This window comes from Lathamus discolor, chromosome 1, assembly GCF_037157495.1.
Source record: "Lathamus discolor isolate bLatDis1 chromosome 1, bLatDis1.hap1, whole genome shotgun sequence".
In the NCBI taxonomy this organism is placed as follows: domain Eukaryota; kingdom Metazoa; phylum Chordata; class Aves; order Psittaciformes; family Psittacidae; genus Lathamus; species Lathamus discolor.
This window is the reverse complement of record NC_088884.1, coordinates 12,410,968-12,433,221: the sequence shown is the minus strand read 5'-3', so window position 1 is coordinate 12,433,221 and position 22,254 is coordinate 12,410,968. Positions and strand designations below refer to the sequence as shown.

The following is a 22,254-nucleotide window of genomic DNA, read 5'->3' as shown; positions in this document are numbered from 1 at the left end:
ACTCATAATCTCAGAGCTGCATTTGATTCTCTGGAACATCCTATTAATCAGACAGGAAAGCTCTCATATTAGCAACTGTGGTCTTTCTTTAAGCCACTCTGACCTACATCGCCTCACTGGGTTGGTTAGGTTTTTCGCACACACTTCGACCACATTTTCACCGTCACAATTTCTGTAACTATTTACTTGCTGCATTACCCATCGTATCCATCAAACACCTGTATAAGCACACATCTCATCCGTCTGAATGCCCAGCAGGGTTGGGGTTAGCCTAGCACTGACAAAAGGTTATTTCACAAACCTGTGCAATTCTTCAACTTAAAAAATATTGCTTTCTTTTACAGACTGAATGTCCTCATCTTATCCCTTCTAGGATACATTTTACAGACACCAGGGCACATTACGAGAAACAAGGTCATCCACGTTGAGAGTGACTAAACCCCCCACTTTACACCTTTTTCTCTACGGAGGAACAGTGTAGTAATATTTAATATTGCCATCAACAGCTACAGAAGAAACCTCACCCTGTTAAGATAAACAAAGCTGTTTAGTATGAACATTTTCAGGACACCTAAAAACAGTTTTGCAACCTATACTAAAAAGAAGCAATCAGCTATTCAACACCAGTGACTTTAAGATAACACATATAGAAGAGTGTTATTTGTAATATCTTTATAGAAGAGCAATGGTGGAATTGTGATGCATGCTATATCATATAGACACTGCAAACACCGAACAGAATATAAAGCTGAAACAAAGAGGTCTCTATGCTCATTACTTCTAAATGTTCATAGTAGCACTTAATAAATCACATTTTACACCTACATTTTCTAAGCAATATAATATTTTGCGCCTCAAAAGACTACAGCCAAGCAGCGTACACAATTCACCTTCCCAGGCTACAAGTCATCTCTGCAGATTAAAAAAGGGCTATCCCAAAGAACACGGTGACCCAGAAGCCAAAGATAAAGTGTCTACAATTTGTTCCAGACATCACCTATTTAGCTACACATAGCTCTTTGTATTTACAGCCCCTTCTATTGCTCTGCTGAGGGTAGTAACCTGAATATGCCAAGCCTGCTAAACATTGACTAAAATTACTCCAATGTCTCATAGCTACAATTGTTTAACAAGTGCTGCACAGGCACAGTATGAGTAACACCATCTATAATCAGTTAAACTAACCATCCTTATTCCCCTTCTATAACCCCTTTTTGACCAAGGACAGATAGAAGTCATCTTCTAGTGGCTTTGGACATGCTACTCAGCCAGCCATTTCAATAGACGAAAGGGCCCATGACCCAGAAAGCATTATTTTGACAATTTCCAAGCTGTTTTGAAGAAAAAAAAAGGACAAAATCTATTAAGTGGATGTTTGCAGAAAGATCCACGTTTCTGACATGATTTAATAAAAATCAGTTTGCCACCTAATGTCATTTCTCTATAATCAGAGCCACGTTATATATACATAACAACTAACATTCCTCTGGCTAGTCTAAGCTCGGTCCTCAAAGATGCAACCTCTCTGCTGTCAACCAGCACAACTCCCCTCCCCAAACTCCTGTGGTTTTTCTAACAATAACAGGAAGGTGTTCTACAGGGCGTTTCCTATTCTTCTCTCTTTTGATAACATGGCTCCATAGCCTCATCTGTCTGGCCTGCAGCCATGCAGCCACCAAAGCTGTTTTCTGCTTCCTGAGCCGGTGCTTTAATACACTAAACTGACAAAAGCACCGCTGTTGCTCAGGTTTTGAAAACTAACTGCATCCTGTTAGCCTGATCTAAATTAGGAGCCCAGTTCACACTGCCGAGCTTCTCAGCAGTGATCGGACTCACGTGGAAACCTGAAGCCATGCTGCTTGGAGCGGTTGGGGTTGGGCATGAACGAGAGCAAATTCCTTGGCTTCAAAGAAACCAGCTCCCAAAGTGTAAACAGCCAGCCGCCGCTCCTAAGCCTAAGGTGCCAGGACAGCAAGCTGGTGCTGGGCATCACCTACACATGGTGAGCTCTGAAACAGTGCCACCAACACGGACACCCACCTAAAACTCCCATCTGTGTACTGCCTCTGGGTAGTGCTCTCAGGTATACCAGAAACCAGCTCCCGAAGTGCCAACATCCAGCCCCTGCTCCTAAACCTGACAAGCTCTGGCCATTCTCCAGGATGAAGCAGGTACATCAGGGAGTGCTGCAGACCACAATTTTGGATTTAAGCAAGCAGAACTGGTACTCATGCTATCCAACTCACTGGTTATCTAATGCTAGTGTTCTGAGTTGCTCACCTAGATATACTTTGTTATCCTGCCAACAAAGAACAGAAACTTAAAAATGCTACAGGAGACCAAAGTGCAAAAAATCCTACTCCTCCAAAGTCTCATTAGGTCCTGTGCTAGGCACCAGGCACTTTCTCTTTACCCTGAGTCCAAGCCAAAAACTGTAAGTAGCACTAATCAATAGAAGTTCAGAGTTAAGAAAGCTTAATGGAAGATGATTTAAGGTGAAGAATTCTAGATGCCAGTTGGTCACAGAAGCAGGCTTATTTTTATCTGTTTCTTTTCCAGTGTCACCTGCCTCAAGTGACTTTATGCTTGGAACAAAAGACGATAGAGGAAAACCACTGGGTCAGTTGTAATAGTCTGGACTGAGCTACCGCTCGCTTCATGCTGACAGCGGCAAATCCTACAGGGAAAGCAGTGAGGCAGAAGCAGCAGAGTAGAAAGATATATCAACATGCTTCAGCTGCTGGAACCCTTGAAGAAGTACTGTATTAAGTCAGAACAAAGGTCAGCTTTGTTTTTATTCTTTCTGACAAGACACCAGTAGCAAATATGAAACAGTAAAGTGTGTAAGAATAAAACATTCCTAGACTGTTAATATGTCTGTATGTTTTACAGTTAGAAGTAGTCATTAATTTAAGGTATTTCTGAGTGGAGACTGTATTTAAACTAATACTTTTAAATATCACATTCCACATACAAGTGTAATACTTTTGACCCTTTGGCCCTGAGAAAAAGTCACATATCAGTGAGCTCCACTAACACATTACACAGCGTAATGTCATAAAAGTTTGAAATTTGCTGCCTGATCACTTCATTTAAAACCTCATTCTTGTAAGCTACCAACCATTCCCAAACCAAAGTCATGGACAATGTCAAGCTGCTCCTCTGTCACATTTTAGTTCTCTTTTTTTAACCAGCACTGAACATGGTATTGGAGAAGAGAACAAATCCTGATTTTAAGTAGTAGATTTTAAGTATATTTGTTTTGCTCTTCATTTATTTATTTACTTTACTGCCATTATGCCCTAACCTAGCATTTGCAAAGAAGCACAATGGCAGCAAGATCTTCTTCCTTAGCAGAATTTGGAAGTCCTCAGTCTTCACTATTACACACAAGATGTAACTTACGAGTTAATAAATGCAAATCACTGTACACCTGGCACGTTGGCACTCAGCTATTCAGTATGAAGAGATCCTTCTGAAATTCAGCAGTAAATCACAAAGTCTAAACAACATTCGTTGGATTACCGATCCCAAGCCCTTTGTATGTATAAAGCTCCGTATTTCTTCCCATTCTGTGGCTTGAGTAGTTTGTACGGAAAAATCTTTTATTACCTTCTTCTTGTTTCTGAATTCTTGTGAAAGTAGCAACAGAAGACCCCAGAATAACCTTCTGAATATGACTGCTTTGCATTGGAGAATGTGTGTCTTCATTTTGCACCTAGCTATATACTTGAACGTGTATCAGTATTAAGACTACATAATGATACATTTGAATTTACATTTTCTATATTTGGAAGAAAAATCAAATCCTGATGAGCAACATGAAGAGCTGAAAATAGAAACAGAGGCCAGCTGGTCTCTTCTTTGAAGTGTGAAAGTGCGAACATGTTTTATATTGTGCTTCCTAAAAATTAAAAGTTTGACTACACGAAGTGGCCAATGTAAAAGGGTTACCACTATCACCATGTGTCTGTGGTTTTGGGAGTGATCACTGCTGCAGGGCTTTGTACTGTTCTCCTAATGTGTCTACGAGGCTTTGTAGGAGAACGTGACTAGAACACTACAGAGATTTAAGGATGCAGACCCTATATAAAAGATCTGAACAGCTTTAGGTGCAAAACAGGCACCAACACACTTTGCTTAGAGACCATGACAGTTCCAAGTATACATGAAAACTGATTTTTAAGTACGTGGAAAACTTTGTGCCCTTTGGATTTTGCCAGCAGGTTCAGATGCCTGAGAAGACAAAACTGTGATCCACATTAGATACAAGTATATTTAAAACCCTGTGCATAACCATAATTATCATGTTAAGCACCCAAACTGCAGTCAGGAGAAAGAATGCAGTATAAGCCCTTATCACAGCAAGAGACTTTCAAGATCATATTTGAGCACATTAGCATATATGCACATTCCTATCTTTAAAACATATGGCTATTCTCATTTTTAATGAAAAAGCAACAGAACTATCACTCTTAAAAAATACTAGGTATGTTTCAAGACTGAACTAATTGCCACATCACTTTCAACTTGCATCTCCTATGAAGCCTATATTGTATACAGTCCATGTAATACTATGAAGTGTGAAGCAAGTTCCTAAAACTGTGTTTAAGGCAGAAGTTCAACATCTTAATATCTTTTTGTAAGCAGACAGATGTATTGTTTAACCTAAAATAAGTTCACAGACTGAACTGACGTGACATTAATTTATTATATTACTGCATAAAGAGTTAAAAGACTAGTACAATACTTGAGGCTGAAAATCAACCCTGTGCCCAGGAACTAGTGCAAGATTCATATGCTACTAAAGGACTGCTTCCAAACATAAAATAAACAGACCAATACCTAAAGATTCAGTGGTGGTGATAACAGTAATGCTAAGAGGAACTCCTCTTAGGAAAAAAAATCTCAGGAAATTCTCTTATGAAAGCTTTCACTTGCAGGGGTTGGGTCTAGATACTAACTGCAAAAAGCATTCTCCCAGATATTTTTCTGGTTTTAACTGTAGAAACACATAATTTTCTTAAGAGGCTGCCTTGAAAGGTGAAGTTTTGAAAAAGAGAGAGATTAAAAGACGGGAGGTTTGGGGGACAGGGTTTGGTAAATTCCTTCTACACCAAGACAAATCTGTATTACAGAAAACTTTGTAGCACTTTACAAAATGTACACTATGTATATATTACACATGGATATAAACCAGCATTATTTCAATCACTAAGTTCTTCCTCATCACTGAAATAAGCACTTTTCTTAATCCGTGGACGTTTTGATTCATCTGAAATTGAAGATTCCCCTGCAGTCTGCGTCCATCTTTGTTGTTCTTCCTCAATTTTGGCTTGCTACAATGAAAGAAGGAAAGTATTAGGTGGGATTAAGAAAAAGTACAATGCATTCCATAAATAATAATGCTAATTGTCATTTAACTTATTGAATTAAAGAATTCAAAGAGTTTATCTCCATTTCCAGGTAAACTGCATAATGAATGCACTAGAAAACATTCAGGAAAGTAGTTCTCATCTGCAAACAGTACGTATTTCGCACCAGTGCAGGCCACATGGAGCACCCTCCATTTTTAAAGAGAGGAACTTTGCCCACGGCAAACATACAGAACTGTAGAGCAGCTGAGATCTGAAGCAAAGAATCCATCACATTTTAAACAGACATGATTGAATCAGCTTTGTTCCACTAGCAAATCTTCTGATAACTTTTGCAATCGTTCATGCAGGAAATTAACGTCTTCGGGGATGTAAAGGTTTATTCAACTAGATGCTTCCTATTTTTACTGGGAAATATGCTATTCCAGTTAAAATCTTTGGATAGCAAGAGAAATGAGAAAGTTTCTTGGCTTGTTTATATTTATAGATTTTACTTCCATCGTGGAGTTTTCCAATTGTGGGAGGATAACTATGCACATTTGCATTGGGGATTTTTTTGGACTATGTCATCTAAATGTTCTGCACTCATTACAGTCATATTCAGAACAAAGCTATCTTAAGAACTCTTGAAGGTTTTTCTGGAGGGACAAAGGCACACAAGGGGACAGCTGAGAACCAGGGAGCCAAGAAATTTGAAGATCAGGTCAGGCTTGCTCTGTGTAGAGAAGGAAAAGCTTGTAAAGAAGTATTGAAGATAGTCTGACAGCTGTCAGACTATCTACCTACATAACAAAAAAATGCATTAAGTATGTTTTGAGAAAAGAAGTCCATTAGAGACCACAATGGACTGCATAAGGCAAAGGAAATGCTCCAGAAATAGATGTTATTGAAGGACAAGGTAGTGAGTGAAGACAGAGAATATACCTAGTCATTTATACATGACTGTTCTTCTGGATGCTCAGTTAACAGAGTAAAGTGGGATTTGTGGAACAAAAACCTAATAGAACATCACAGCGGAGATGACAGGAGGAAACTAAGCAGCAAAAGAGCTTGAAGGACAAAAAAGAAAAGAAACCTGCAACACGCAAACACATCAATAGTGAAAACAGTAAAGGGAAAAGAAAAAAGAAACCACCAACTGAGGGCCCTGGGTTACAGAGCAGGCAGTCCTAGGGCTATGTCTCAGAGCTTTGCAAAGCAGCTCAAAAAAGAAGTAGAATTGCATCTAAATAATAACAAATATGCACTGCTTCAGTTTTGTACCTGAAAAGCTATGGCTTGGCTGAGACTATCTAGAGCAGGGTCTTCTCCTTCCTCTTCGCTTTCTTCCTCCTCCTCACTTTGTTGTGCAAAGAGAAAAATATAGAGATCTTTAAATGTTCAATATGAAAAAGCTTCCTAAAAACAGTAGTAATTTGTCAATAGATATACATACACTTCTTCTGGCTCAACTATCTTCTTTCTTTTCTTCTTTTCTTTTTTTTTTGGTGGCTCCCGCTCTCCTAGCATATTTTTAGGGCATGCATAACTTAAGTGTCCTGCTTCCTTGGAGAGAAAGAAATACTGCTTAACAGAAACCATTACAAACAACTATCTGTTAAAACATATCATGAGGAAAGTTAATGAAAGACAGTTCACGGGGGAAAAAAATGGAAGCAATTAGTAAGATAAATGGAATGCTGAATTAGCACACAGAAGACAAACTCTTCTCTATAAGCTTGCCATGGAAACTAAGAGATTAGTGGCGATATGCATGTTTAACTGCAAATTGAGAACAAGCTATAAGCAAAGTAGACTTTTTTTTACTATTGCAATAGCCGAATACACTACAGCACCATTTATGTTCAAGTCAAGATATAAACGAGCCGGCAGTTTGCGCTCGCAGCCCAGAAAGCCAACCGTATCCTGGGCTGCAACAAAAGGAGCGTGACCAGCAGGTCAAAGGAGGTGATCCTGCCCCTCTACTCTGCTCTTGTGAGACCTCACCTGGAGTATTGTGTGCAGTTCTGGTGTCCTCAGCATAAAAAGGACATGGAACTGCTGGAACAAGTCCAGAGGAGGCCACGAGGATGATCAGGGGACTGGAGCACCTCCTGTATGAAGACAGGCTGAGGAAGTTGGGGCTGTTCAGCCTGGAGAAGAGAAGACTGCGTGGGGACCTCATGGCAGCCTTCCAGTGTCTGAAGGGGGCCTATAGGGATGCTGGGGAGGGACTCTTCGTCAGGGACTGTAGTGACAGGACAAGGGGTAACGGGTTAAAACTTAAACAGGGGAAGTTTAGGTTGGATCTAAGGAGGAAATTCTTTCCTGTTAGGGTGTTGAGGCACTGGAATGGGTTGCCCAGGGAGGTTGTGAGTGCTCCATCCCTGGCAGTGTTCAAGGCCAGGTTGGATGAAGCCTTGTGTGGGATGGTTTAGTGTGATGTGTCCCTGCCCATGGCAGGGGGGTTGGAACTAGATGATCTTGAGGTCCTTTCCAGCCCTAACTAATCTATGATTCTATGATTCTATGATTAACAGTTTAAGAAACAGGAGCGAGTCAACATTTCTGCTCTAAAAGGTGTTATGAATATAAATCAAGGTTGTATTTGACATTAAATACTACCCAAATCCGAATCTCCTATGCTATTACGTTTAGGGAAAGTGAGGACTTGCCTAAAACTTAAAATACGCTACTTCTGTATAAAACCAGTTGTTTTCAGTATTTATTTTACTGCCAGTGATACCATGAATTTCCAAAAGTACAACAAAAACAGGTATTTTGAAGGAGGTTTTCCTTATCAAAGAGCATCATACTGATACTCAGATCAGGATGCTGATCAACAGGTTAAGCAGCACTCACATATACAGTCTTCCCCCCCAAATCTCAAATAAAAGACAAAAGGGGTACTATCATTCTTGAAAATGGTAAAATTGTTCCCTTAGTTGGTAATATCTACAGCAAAAAAGAAAAAAAAATAACAGCATGGGCAGGATTTAACAGCAATGGCCAAACTGAAGAAACAAGCCAAGAACCTGTGCTGGTTTTGGCTGGGGTACAGTTAATTTTCTTCATAGGACTTAGTATAGTGCTATGTTTTGCATTTGTGCTGGAAACGGTGTTCATAACACAGGGATGGTTTAGCTATTGTTAAGCGGTGCTTACACAGAGTCAAGGCCTTTTCTGCTCCTCAGCCCATCCCACCAGCAAGTAGGCTGGGGATGCACAAGAAGGTGGGAGGGGATACAGCCAGGAAAGCTGACCCCAATTGACCAAAGGGAGATTCCATACTATATGATGTCATGCTCAGCAATAAAACTAGGGGGAAGTTTGGTGGAGGAGATCTGACTGGGCATTCATTGGCTGGCAATGAGCAATTGTTTTCATTTGCATTACTTACCTTTCTTGAGGTTAATTTTTCTCTGTTATTTTTATTTTCATTGCAATTTTTTTATTACTACTATTTGATTTCAATTATTAATCTGTTCTTCTCTTAACCCACAAGTTTTCTCACTTTTACCCTTCCAATTCTCTTCCCCCCATCCTGCTGGGGGGTGGAAATGAATCAGCATGGTGCTTATTTGCTAGCAGGGGTTAAGCCACAATAGGGTCAGAAGATGGAATACGTTACTTAATTTTTGGCTTTACTCACCCCACATTCGTAACATTTAGACTTATCAAAGTAGTTACGCCTGCGAATGAATTCTGCTGCTCTTCCATTATCAATGGCAATACTTGCTTTTATTACTCTTCCAAACAACTACAGCAAATTAGGAAAAAAAAAAAAAATCAGTAAATATTTTGGAACTGTAAACCCAACCCTCCTGCCAGAACAAGTGTCCACAATTTACCTGCTTGTTATTAAGTGCCCGAGAACAGTTCTGTGCAGATTCTTTATCCAAAAACAAAATAAAGGCAACTCCTTTACTCTTCCTGGTGTCTTTCTCTTTCATAATAGTAACTCTGAAAACATATAACCACATTATTGATACACTGAAATTACTTCAGAGACATTTGTTCCTTGAAGATAGAGGTGGGATCTTAGCTTTGTTATATAGCAAAAAGGAAAAAACATATTTAACAATAGAAAGGCTCACTTAAACAGAAATTCGAAGGAACAGCTAAACTAGCCATGTGGCCAGCAGGGCCAATAGAGTCCTGGGGTACATCCAGAAGAGTGTGGCCAGCAGGTTGAGGGAAGTGATCCTCCCCCTCTACTCAACCCTGATGAGGCCACATCTGGAGTAGTGCCCAGTTTTGGGCTCCTCAGCACAAAAAACCAAGAAGCCACTAGAAAGGGTCTAGCAGAGGGCCACGAAGATGAACAGGGATTTGGAGCTTTGCTTATGAGGAGAGATTTAAGGAGCTGAAAAGGTTTAGTCCAGAAAAGAGAAGACAGAGGGGATCCCATTAATGGATGTAAGTCTCTCAAAGGTGGGTGCCAGGAGGATGGTGCCAGACTTGTTTCAGTGGTGCCCAGTGACAGGACGAGGAGCAGCAGCCATAAACTAAAACACAAGAAGTTTCACCTCACCATGAGGAAGAACTTTTTTACATGGAGGGTGGCAGAGCACTGGAACAGGTTGCCCAGGTTGTCTCCCTCTCTGCAGATATTCAAAACCTGCCTGGACAAATTCCTGTGTAACCTGCTCTAGGTGGCCCTGCCTTGGCAGGGGGGTTTGACTGGATGATCCCCAGAGGTCCCTTCCAACCCTAATGATTTTGTGATTCTGTACAGATAGAATGGAGATGACTTTTAAAAACTTATTCCCTTGGATGACTTGAAAAACAGAGAACATACTCTATAGACTTGAAGACGACCTAACTGTAGACAACTACACATACTGCAGGTGAAATTGAGGAGTAATGTTACCACTGTTATCACTACTGAAAAACACAGCGACTCGAACTGCATCCAAACTGAGGAATTTATGTACATGTAAGTCTAATCAGTTAAACAGGTTCGTGATAGGAAATGATAAATACACACAGTATTGTTCTACAAATATCTCTAAGTGGAATCCAAGCAGATTGTAGATGCATGTGTTATTTTATGGAACATACAAAGTCAAATCTTCACCTTCACATTGGAATCAACTGCTCCAGTAGCACACCAGGAAACTCTAGAAAGCTCTTAACCCAGTAAAAACAGCAGACAAAGAATGACAAGAGGTGAAGGGGTAAAGGGGCGGGAATTCTTTCAATCTTAATAGCAATTGTATTTAGCCCTAGGAAACAAACAAATAACAAACAAACAAAAAGTACACGTTAAAAAAGTGGGGAATAAGCTATTCCTTGCACCCACCATGGACAGAATAAGGTTCATCCATAAGGCAAGCCAAAACTGTAAGTAGTAATGGAGCAATTTTAAAAAACCCAAACAAACTCCACTCCAATGCAGAAGGCCTACCAGGGAACCTGCGTAAGTAACAGATGACCTACACAGTAAAAAGTGTATTAAATAAGAGCTCAATACAGAAAGCTCAATTTTCCCCCAAATACATGCACAGAAAGACAGAGCTTGGTACAGGCTTTTTACCAAAGCTTCTTGGACAAGAATGTGTCTAATTGAATGTACTGAGTTGAAGAGTCAGTAAAACTGACTTATCAACAATACTATTAATTCTTTCTTCAAGTTACTCCACCAATACTTCCAAATGAGCCCCAATATGACTGTCAGGTATCTAACTGGGATATTGAATGTACCAGTTAATAACACAAGCATAGAAAGAAACAAGCGTTTCTTCTTCAGGAATCTGCTTAGTAAAGTTCCATGGGATATAGCTCTAGAGGGCACCGGGGGCCCAAGACTGTTGGTTGATATTCAAGGATCACCTGCTACAAGCTGAGGAGCGTTGCGTCCCGACTAGAAGGAAGTGTAGCAGGAGGGCCAGGAGACCTCCTTGGAGGAGACCTCCGGGTTGGAGGAGGTATCGGTTGGTGCTCGGCCAGGGGGAGTGGGGCGAGTTATCTGTTGGCTGGTGCTGAGGTGTTGTATTCTCTTCCCTTGTTATTTCCTTTACCATTATTATTATTGGTGGTAGCAGTAGTGATTTGTGTTATACCTTAGTTACTGAACTGTTCTTATCTCAACCCGTGGGAGTTGCATCCTTTTTGATTCTCCTCTCCGTCCCTCCAGGAGCAGGGGGAGGGCAAGAAGTGGGGGGAGTGAGTGAACGAGGTTTGTGGTTGGGTTTAAACCACAACATATAGGTACGTAGCGAATAAAAGACAGACTAGGGACAACATAGGCCCTCTCCGGAAGCTATCAGGAGAGCTGGCGACACAGGATTTGGAGAAGGCTGAGGTTCTGAATGACTTCTTTGCCTCAGTCTTCATTGGCAAATGCTCTGATCAAGTCTTGGAAGGCAGACACAGGGACTGTGAGAATGAAGACCTTGGGCCCACTGTAGGAGAGGATCTGGTTCGAGACCATCTTCAAAATCTGAAAGCGCACAAGTCCGTGGGACCTGATGGAATCCATCCGCGGGTCCTGAAGGAGCTGGCGAATGAAGTTGCTGAGCCACTGGCCATCGTATTTGAAAAATCATGGCAGTCAGGTGAAGTTCCCGACATCTGGAAAAAGGGAAATGTAACCCCCATTTTCAAGAAGGGGAAAATGGAAGACCCGAGGAATTACAGACCAGTCAGTCTCACCTCTGTGCCTGGCAAAATCTCGGAGCACATTCTCCTGGAAGGCATGCTAAGGCACATGAAAAACAACAAGGTGCTTGGTGACAGCCAGCATGGCTTCACTAAGGGGAAATCCTGCCTGACCAATTTGGTGGCCTTCTATGACGGGGCTACGGAACTGATGGACAGGGATAGAGCCGTTGATGTCATCTACCTGGACTTGTGCAAAGCGTTCGACACTGTCCTACACAACATCCTTGTCTCTGAATTGGAGAGACATCAATTTGATGGAAGGACCACTCGGTGGATAAAGAACTGGCTGGATGGCCGCATGCAGAGTTGTGGTCAATGGCTCAGTGTCCAGCTGGAGACCAGTAACGAGTGGTGTCCCTCAGGGATCGGTGTTGGGACCGTTCTTGTTCAACATCTTCATCGCTGGCATGGACAGTGGGACTGAGTGCGCCCTCACTCAAGTTTGCCAATGACACCAAGCTGTGTGGTTCGGTTGATACACTGGAGGGAAGGGATGCCATCCAGAGGGACCTCGACACGCTTGTAAGGTGGGCTGATGCCAACCTTATGAAGTTTAACCATGCTAAGCACAAGGTCCTACACCTGGGTCAGAGCAATCCCAGGCACAGCTACAGACTGGGCAGAGAAGAGATTCAGAGCAGCCCTGCGGAGAAGGACTTGGGGGTGCTGGTCGATGAGAAAATGAACATGAGCCGGCTGCAGTGTGCGCTTGCAGCCCAGAGAGCCAACCGTATCCTGGGCTGCATCAAAAGGAGCGTGACCAGCAGGTCGAAGGAGGTGATCCTGCCCCTCTACTCTGCTCTCCTGAGACCTCACCTGGAGTATTGTGTGCAGTTCTGGTGTCCTCAACATAAAAAGGACATGGAACTGCTGGAAGAAGCCCAGAGGAGGTCACGAGGATGATCAGGGGACTGGAGCACCTCCTGTATGAAGACAGGCTGAGAAAGTTGGGGCTCTTCAGCATGGAGAAGAGAAGGCTGAGTAGAGACCTCATCTGAAGCGGGGCTATAGGGATGCTGGGGAGGGACTCTTCACTAGGGACTGTAGTGACAGGACAAGGGGTAATGGCTTCAAACTTAAGAGGGGAAGTTCAGGTTACATATAAGGAAGAAGTTCTTTACTGTGAGGGTGGTGAGGCACTGGAATGGGTTGCCCGAGGAAGTTGTGAATGCTCCATCCCTGGCGGTGTTCAAGGCCAAGTTGGACAGAGCCTTGGGTGGGATGGTTTAGTGTGAGGTGTCCCTGCCCATGGCAGGGGGGTTGGAACTGGATGATGCTAAGGTCCTTTCCAATCCTAACCATTCTATGATTCTACTTGCCCTGTACTACTTAAGTGACTATGTAAAGAAAAAAAGATTGTGCTCTGATAGCTTACTACATGCCCCTTGTGTAGGACAGAGTTGTAGCAAGTGGTTATTCCCCTTCTCTGGGACCAAAGAGAGCATCAGTTTGAACTCCTCGTTTACCACAGATTTTTGGTATAAGCTTGAGCCAAGTTCCCACCACAACTAATGGTTGTTGATGTGGGTCTCAACTCTGTTGATACTCTTAAATTGGGCAAAAGAAACATGTTTTGATTTTAAGGATCAAAATAGAACTCAAATTAGTCAGCCTGAGAGAGTGTGATGATTTGTGAGTCACTTTAATTGACTAAATCACAAATATGACCTTGCTGTTGTGCACCGAAAAACACACACAAACACAAATGAGTTCATGCTCAAGTTGGAGTGTTGATGAAAGTACCGGTAGATTCACTTGATGCTTCAGAGGCATCTGAACTATTTTGTTGGTGTCCTTCTGTGCTCTGGGATAGAGTAGAAAAGCCAGTTACTGAAAGTAGTCATTGTCTTCTCTTGTGATGCTTTCAACATGAGTGACAGATACTGCATTAAGCATACTGGTTTCAAGGAAAACGTACTCATGACATGGGTTAGTGCAAGATGTCCCTCCCCATGGCAGGGGGGTTGGAACTAGAAGATATTACGCTCGTTTCCAACCCTAACTATTCTATGATTCTAAGCATGACAAATCTTTAAGAAGCAGTTTTTGAAGCCCTACAAATTCTGATTTCTCAGTGAACAAAGCAAGCTAAAATCATCATAGCCAGGGTATACTGGGGTGAGAAATGGGAGTACAGAAAAAAAGTCCAGAGTGATTTTCCTGAGCCAAGGAAAAAAAAATAAAAGAAGTCTATTAAAGCTTATTAATTAAGTTAAAGCTGACATCACATAAAGATGGCATCACAAAGCTTTCTGTAAAGTGTTTTAAAGTCCCTGAAGAAAGACTCTACAGAAATCAAGCTAATGTTTGAAAAGATTTTTCTTGGGAATTAATGACTAGTTACAAATAGTAAAAACTGATCTTTGTTAGCCTCGGTTTCATAGTGAAACGGGATACCAGTAGACTCCCCACAGTATTGACACTGTTTATAGTCAGGTCAGGTTGGAAACCGGTGAACAGGAAACAAATTTTGCTAGATAAAAAACCCCATGGTAGTATTTTACACATGATATTCTGCGAGTTTCTGCATTTGGCTTAACTTCTGGCAGTGACTAGACAACATTACAAGAAAAAGTAAGTATCAGCAAGTGATTTTTTTGCAAAACAATATATAGATGGGGGAAACCGGTTACTGGGCAGGCAAGAATTGCAAGTTCTAAATGAGCTACTTTCACACAGGTCGCAGTGCAGGAGAACACCATTTCTATTGTCTATGACAGTAAAAAAAGGCAAATAAAATACCAGAAAGTATTAAAAAGAGAATGGGGCTGTAACACCTTTGAAATAAGCAACGCATCATACAGCCAACACTTCATACAATTCTGATTCTCCTATCAAACAAGCTCAAAAGCCAGGACAGCAGCAGACTCGTACCCCCAAACACACAGAGTACAGGTATATTACCAAATGATAACAGGGAGATCAGCAGTGTCACATTTATGTAGAACAAGCTCATCAATGGACAAACACCAGTATTACTCATGCCTCTGTCACGATTTTTCTAGATTGGTAGTTCAGCAATCAACTAACACAGGTCACACGCCCCCAGCCTGGAAACAATAGTGCCCAGTTGTGCTGGTCACTGCCTGTCTGCCAGAGCCCTACATAATTATTTTCCTCTCAAATTTTGAAAAAACCCTACAACTTCAGAAGAAGTTATGTTTTTTCTTGCTATTTGTCACCTCAAACACATTCCTGAGTTGAAAAACTTTTAATTTAGCTCTGTATCTCACAGATTATTAAATCAACTACTAGAAGTTAAGAGTAGATATTTGCTGGTGTAGGGTTAAAAACTGAAGTCTTGAGTCTGGTTATTATGACCAGTTAAAAAATAAAAAAATCAAGAAACAAAGCAAACCAGCAAATTCTTTATTGTGACAATCACATCTACCACTTGAACACAGAGACAGGTATTCCCAAGTAGTGTTCATGAACACCTCACATATTAAAAACTGTTAATATGCAGCCTTACACCTAACCTTCAGTACAATACTGAGCAGTCACAATAACAAGTCCTTCTAGAACTGCAAACAGAGGAATTGTATACGGTAATTGTGGGAACTGTTTGTGGGAATTGTGATGTCTAGTTCACGTAAGTAGAAGCTCCCACTTTTACACTAATCCACTTATGTCCCAGGCAGTGTTTGGGGGAAAGGAAATAACACAAGAAGAATATTGTTTCAACTACTTAAAAGAAAAGAGCATTGGTATATAACAACGTTCCTCTTGCTCATAAGAGGTGGGTAGCAAACCTGTCCCAACACAAATATTCTTACATCATGCATGTAAGCACAGGAACTTCAAGTTGTTAAATTAAATTTATACTTCATTAAAAATTGACAGCACTTCAATACAGTTCCACGTTTATTCCTAAATTATAAAAAGCACAAGGCTGTCCAGTGAAGCAAAGACATTAAATACTTAAAATGACAGCTACAAAAATAGCAGGCCATGTCAGGTCACTTACTTGACAACTTTCCCATACTTTGAAAATATCTGAAATACAAAAAAAAAAATAAAAAGGTTTAGCAATAGATAATTGCATTTCCTTAGTAATACATTTATCAAGACAAACTTTTCTAAGTAAAAGCTATATATCAGTATTGTATTTACACTCAAAATTGTTGTCAACAACTCTAATCTGATCAATGCAGCTTTTAAAAAAAACTTACCCTGTAGAGATCGTTGTTTGTCAAAGCAAAGGGTAAATTGGACACATACACTGTGCTTTTGCTTGGGGCCAACCCACCGCTCATTTTCCTGATGAAAAGAGAAAGAGAAGGTTTAAATTATATTCAACAGAGAAAGCAATTAAAAAAAAAAGTTGCAAAACTTCAAGTTGTTTTTCAAACCTAGCCCAGACAGTCATCCATTATAAAGTTGCAGGAAAGCATAGACTTTATTCCTCTTCTGTTGTTTTACATGAAATTAGTACATTCCTTCCTCCTCTCCTGCATCTTAAGTATATTTTTGCTGCATGCAAGTCAATTTGTAAGTCATGAAAAACCAGACATGTCTGCACTTAAAATAAATATCTGCTGATTTCCGCAGTAAATAAAGGTTTAGATCCATTTACCAAACATCATGGCAAATATAGGAAATAACTGACCTTTGTTCAAGTACCTTCATGATCTGATTCTTTATACAAGTTTCAGTTCAGCTGCATTCAAGAAAGAATAAATCACAATTGCTTAAGGGTGGGGGGTGTGGGGGGGGAGGGAAGCTTCCCTAAAGCAGGGACCTAATTATTGAGGGTAGGAGTGGGAAGATACTACACTGACTTTGGAATGTATCTAAGATGCTAAAGCAGCACACATTTCCTCTTGTATCTCTTGCTCAGGAACAAGTGTCCAGAGCTAATCACAGCACATCCCCTAGAGAGACTCCCCCCACCACTTCCTCGTCCTGATCAAGCAGCTGCTCTACACCAAGGAACCAGGGAAATCGCAAAGCCATTTTCATTTCCAATGTCTTTCAGCCTCTTGAAACTAAGTGTGTCTGGAAACAATGAATCAATTCAAAACACTGTTATAACTGCATACACACCATCTAATGCTAGGTGAAGAGTAACTGAAGTAACTTGAACAGCCTATGTTTTTCCTGGTGTTTGGACATTTCCCAAAATTTTAAGTGGTGCTAAAGTCTGGGCAAAACATTTCTTTTCCCTTTGATCCATTTTGAAGTCATGGCTCAATTCAATAAGCAAAATTCAAGATGAGAATAAAGCACAGTCCTTGGGAGAGAGCACACCAAACATGTTCCCTGTGCAGTCCAACTATTATCTCCTTATCCAGTTTCCTTATTCCTGCTTCTTGGCACCTCTAGCCAATTCCTGAGGATCAAGCCATTTCTTCAGAAAGGCCACCTCATTTAAAAAATTAAGACAAAAGCTGATGAAGAGATAAAAGAAATTAAAGTATTAAAAGTCAACATCTGTCACAGTACACAGTTTCTTAGGGGCATGTTTTGATAGTGAGTCTGAACAGACTGCCTGGCCAAGTGCCAACAAAATAACTAGTATCACACTCTAAACTGGCTGCGGTTATTTTCTGCTATTTTATGATTCAGTCATCTGAAGACCTCATATTCCCAGTAGACACTGATTATCCAAATGTTTTGCTTCTCTTTCCTGACATGCTTACTGTATTGCAATTCATTTGAGTGGCAGTTTCCAAGTGACTGAATTTTGAGGTTTTCCATGTCTAGAGACTGGTTTTTTGGCATGAGCAGAAATGGCAACATAAAGGTTAAGCAAATAAAAATAGAATAAATTTGCAGTCAAAGGCCACACATTGCATCTGGTGTTACACAGAGTAGATTCATTATCCCACATTCCTTGCTGCTTGGCATTAGTATCCTTGACAAGCCTAACCAGACTGACTTGGCAACGTGCCATGTGAATAGATGGCCTGAAATGCAGTTATCCAGATGTACAGTGGATACAAAAGATTCAGTAAGAGATACCTTAGCTCTGCATTGTGGTATATTGCAAATGCTAATATATTGCAATAGCAGAGGAGGAAACAGAAGAGGCGAACCTCATGTGGGGGTAGACAGCAATTTAACTCTGCCTAAAAGACAAGAGAAGATAGAGCACCCTGTAACAGGAGATAAAGCAAGCACCTTACTAATGAACAGATGCCAGTGAGAATGGCACGACTGGAGAGCAGTCAGCTTACATATTCCACACCATCACAGTGCAATCCTCTGAAAAGAATTTGATGTGTCACATGAAGATTACTACAGGTCTAACAGCTTAGTTGATAGGAAATTATTAATGAATGCAAGCTACAGAACTGCCATTTTCAGCTGCACACTACTTTCTTCAGAAGCAAGCTGAGAGTGTGGCACCCTGGAGTGCTGGCTGCTAGACAGCTGAGGCAGAGCTTTGTTTCTAGTCCCCCAGACAAATGTAAGTGAAACAGCCTTGCCGCCTTCAACTGCCCAAATATTCTTAGCAATTCTTATTGTTTAGGACTACTGTGCCAGGATTTCTTACCTGTAATGTCTGACTTGCCAAGCAGGCACAATTTTAATAAAAGAGGAAGTACAGTAACTGTAAGGCTATCACCATGGTCATGTTTGAGATGGCAAAGGTTTACATTTAGTACTCCAGGAAAGAATATTTTCACAGATCTGCAGGAGGACTTTCTCTTCCAAATACTAAGGGGTCACTGGGATAGTTCATAAAAATCTTATTTAACTCAGCAGATACTGACAGTTTTGCGCAATGGTAACATTTGGGTCATTCATCTGTCTACTTAAAAGCCTCGTCTTCCTTACTAGCTCTTCTGCAGAACATTCAAAAATAATATTCTACCAAAAGCAATCTCTCAAACAGCTTGAGCATGTAAACATGCAGATTTCTGATTAACTGTTGTGAATACAGTAGTATAAATGTAATTTTAGATTCAACCACTGGCACAATTCTTCCCACCACCAGAAAACTTAAAACATCACACGCTAATTTTTACTCTGCCATAACCAATCCATTAGTCTTTTAAACCACCATGAAGCCCCTCTGGGGATACCGTGTCAACACCATATGAACAATAGCTCCTCCTTCCCTTTATTTATGGATGCCAACCAACCTTGCCAGACCAGCTTCATATTGACTGGTCTGTTTTCCAGCTGGGGGCAGGCAAAGGGGGGAATAAAACCTGCTAGTTTCAGCTTTAAGCTGTCTAGATGGGACATATCTCACCTGCAGCCTCATCATTACAAGGCTCAGAGAGCTCATACTTGAGGAACTTTCTAACTTCACAGAACTGCCTAATATGATTTTAACATTTTCATCATATTCTTTCTGCTTGATCACCAGTCTCTCTGCTCTATAGGTTTTCACTTCCTAGGCTGAAAAAAACACCCCTTCCCTCCACCCCAAAAAAACCCATCTGAGCTTTCTACTTGCTGCAGGGGACTCCCCTGAGAGTCACGCACAACCTGGCTTCTATACCCTGCTAGAATTCTCCAACAAATCAAAACATTTCTGTTTTGTAGTGAATGCTATTACGGGGCCTCTCTGATCTTCAGGGTATACCTGTCTGCTTAACTTTAAAGCATGAGCTGGAAGCCTATACATTAGCTCCATGAGGTTGAGCACAACTCCCATTGATGTAATAGCCTCTCTATAGTATTAATGTTTTCTTCATTTATCATTTTCACATATTAACTTTCAGGATAGAGTTGTCTTGAAGTCATCTTTTTCTGTCTTTTCTAACAACTCAAAGAAGGCATTTTTTAACAAGAGCCATCTGTCAGTAATGATTTAGACTCCTGGAAAATATTTTGGGCACATGAGCATGTTTTGCTTGAATCCAATATGCTTAATGCAGCATCTGTCACTCATGTTGAAAGCATCACAAGAGAAGACAATGACTACTTTCAGTAACTGGCTTTTCTACTCTATCCCAGAGCACAGAAGTACACCAACAAAATAGTTCCGACGCCTCTGAAGCATCAAGTGAATTTACTGATACTTTCATGACTTAATATCAGCACTCCAACTTAAGCATGAACTTCTGTTTGTGTGTGTTTTTCGGTGCACAACAGCAAGGTTATATTTGTGATTTAGTCAATTAAAGTGACTCACAAATCATCACACTCTCTCAGGCTGACTAATTTGAGTTCTATTTTGATCCTTAAAATTAAAACATGTTTCTTTTGCCCAATTTAAGAGTATCAACAGAGTTGAGACCCACATCAACAACCATTAGTTGTGGTGGGAACTTGGCTCAAGCTTATACCAAAAATCTGTGGTAAACGAGGAGTTCAAACTGATGCTCTCTTTGGTCCCAGAGAAGGGGATTAACCACTTGCTACAACTCTGTCCTACACAAGGGGCATGTAGTAAGCTACCAGAGCACAATCTTTTTTTTCTTTACATAGTCACTTAAGTAGCACAGGGCAAATAGAATCATAGAACGGTTAGGATTGGAAAGGACCTTAGCATCACCCAGTTCCAACCCCCCTGCCACAGGCAGAGACACTGCCAGGGATGGAGCATTCACAACTTCCTCGGGCAACCCATCCCAGGGCCTCACCACCCTCACAGTAAAGAACTTCTCCCTTACATCTAACCTGAACTTCCCCTCTTAAGTTTGAGGCCATTACCCCTTGTCCTATTGCTGCGGTCCCTGACGAAGAGTCCCTCCCCGGCATGCTCACAGGCCCGCGCAGAACGCCACAACCACACAACCTCCCCGGCTGCAAACAACCGCTCCGGCCACCCCCGAACCACGGCGAGAGCGAGCCAGGGCTCCGCCGCTCACCGGCTCTCCCGCCTGCTCCCCTCAAGGGGCCGCGGCCCCCAGCGCAGCTCCGGCCCCGGCCTACCCGTCACGGCGGGGCTCACCCCGCACGGGCACCCATGGTGCGACGCGATACCGGCCGGGACGACGGCAGGACAGGACGCGACGCACCCTCCTACCCCACAGCCGCCCCAACCGCCTCCTCAGCGCGACGGCACTCTTCCGCTGACGAGCGGCACCCACCCAATAGATGATGGCAACGGTAGAAGGAATGAGGGGACGTTTCCGATGACGCAAGGGGAGCGCCGGAAGCGGCGGGAGAGGTGCGGCGCTAGCGGAGGGAGAGGCGGGTGAGCGGGGTGCCGGGGTCGCGGTCCGGGCTCGTTGCTTCGGAGCTGCTGCCTGGCCTCCCTCGTTCGTGGAGCGAACGTGACGCTTTGCTGTGCTCAACGTGGGCCCCCGCTCCCTGGCAGCGGTTTGCCGCCCGCCTGCCCTGTGAGGCGTTGCGGGGCGCCCGGGGGCCTGTTCCTCCCCGTTCCCCGCTGTCGCGCTGCGGACACGTGCTCGGGTGGTCGCGGAAGCGTCGGTAAGGCCGCTCCTGGGGCTGGGGACGGCGGCCCCGAGGGCTCTGCGGGAGCTGCGTCCCGCTGCCCGCCCCGGTTCCTTATTCCTCCGTGTGTCTGGGAAGTGGCGGGACGGGGTTGGGGAGGAACCGGGAAGGAAAACCGCCCATGGGCGGGGGTTGCTGCGTGCCGACGGGAATGGCTTTTGTAAACGTTACCTTTTCACCCCTTTTTTAAACCCGCAAGTGATTTCGGTTCTCAGTTTAATTTGTGGTTTTGTTTTGAAGGGAAAGGTGATCCCACTTGTGGGTACGCCTGAAAGTTAATATAAACTTTAATAACTGGTAACGAATGTTTGGAGGCTGCATAAACCACGTTGTAAATGCCTCCAGTGAGGTGTCTTGTGGGTGTGAGGGTGCAGCATCAGTGTCTTTATGCTTCTAGAAGGATAAACAAGAAACAAGTGTGTCACTCGGCTGATTTCCTTGGAACTACTAGAATAAGTCTTTACGCTTAGCTTAACAACAGGATGTCTGTAGATTTAAAGCCTTTATTAGTATTTAAACATTATCAATGTGCTTTCCATGGTTCTTCATTCTCATCCGCATTTCTCTTTGCCCTGCATTAGTGTTTTCATGGGTAGTCTTAATAATTCTTTATCTGAGGTGTCTGGGACTTCAAGGGAACAAAGTCTCTGTTAGAACGACGCAAAAGGACGTGGAAACTGATCAAATCTGTGCAAACAGTGAGTAGAGTTCAATACTATTATTTGGGTGAAATATTCAGAGCTGGTTGGTACTTCCAAGAGTAAATGTTGAAAGCATTGCAGTTTTGACCTGTCATGGCAACAGTATGGTGAACTGACATATTTTGTTGTAAAAATGTTTGTGCAGCAAGATGGAAAGTCACGTTGGAGGCAGT

The 22,254-nt window shown here is 42.1% G+C and overlaps 2 protein-coding genes across 4 annotated transcripts in view; one reads left to right on the top strand and one right to left on the bottom strand.

Annotated features, from left to right (window-relative positions):
- Positions 1 to 4,692: 4,692 nt before the first annotated feature.
- ZCRB1 (zinc finger CCHC-type and RNA binding motif containing 1) lies at positions 4,693 to 21,439 on the bottom strand. Of its 2 annotated transcripts, none has more exons than XM_065692527.1 (8): positions 21,014 to 21,439; positions 16,193 to 16,280; positions 15,988 to 16,016; positions 9,206 to 9,317; positions 9,007 to 9,114; positions 6,811 to 6,920; positions 6,639 to 6,714; positions 4,693 to 5,339 (listed from the first exon to the last, which is right to left on the bottom strand). In XM_065692527.1, exons 2-8 carry the CDS (start codon positions 16,274 to 16,276, stop codon positions 5,208 to 5,210), a joined length of 651 nt encoding a protein of 216 aa, XP_065548599.1. In that variant the 5' UTR covers positions 16,277 to 16,280; positions 21,014 to 21,439; the 3' UTR covers positions 4,693 to 5,207. The 2 variants fall into 2 exon arrangements, with proteins under 2 accessions (XP_065548599.1, XP_065548534.1); XM_065692462.1 differs by lacking the exon at positions 21,014 to 21,439 and adding an exon at positions 20,856 to 21,003.
- Positions 21,100 to 22,254, top strand: part of PPHLN1 (periphilin 1) — a 70,390-nt gene continuing 69,235 nt past the window's right edge. For both annotated transcript variants that reach the window (XM_065692334.1, XM_065692248.1), the window contains exon 1: positions 21,100 to 22,078. The gene's annotated coding sequence lies outside the window, so the exon portion shown is untranslated. The remainder of the gene's footprint in view (positions 22,079 to 22,254) is intronic.

Coding starts and splice junctions, on each gene's coding strand:
- ZCRB1 (XM_065692527.1), bottom strand. CDS start 16,276: ATGAGCGGTGGGTTGGCCCCAAGCAAAAGCACAGTGTATGTGTCCAAT. Junction 16,017..16,192: donor CAAACAACGATCTCTACAGG/GTAAGTTTTTTT, acceptor TTTGTATTTCAG/ATATTTTCAAAGTATGGGAA. Junction 6,715..6,810: donor ATAGTTGAGCCAGAAGAAGT/GTATGTATATCT, acceptor TGCACAACAAAG/TGAGGAGGAGGAAGAAAGCG.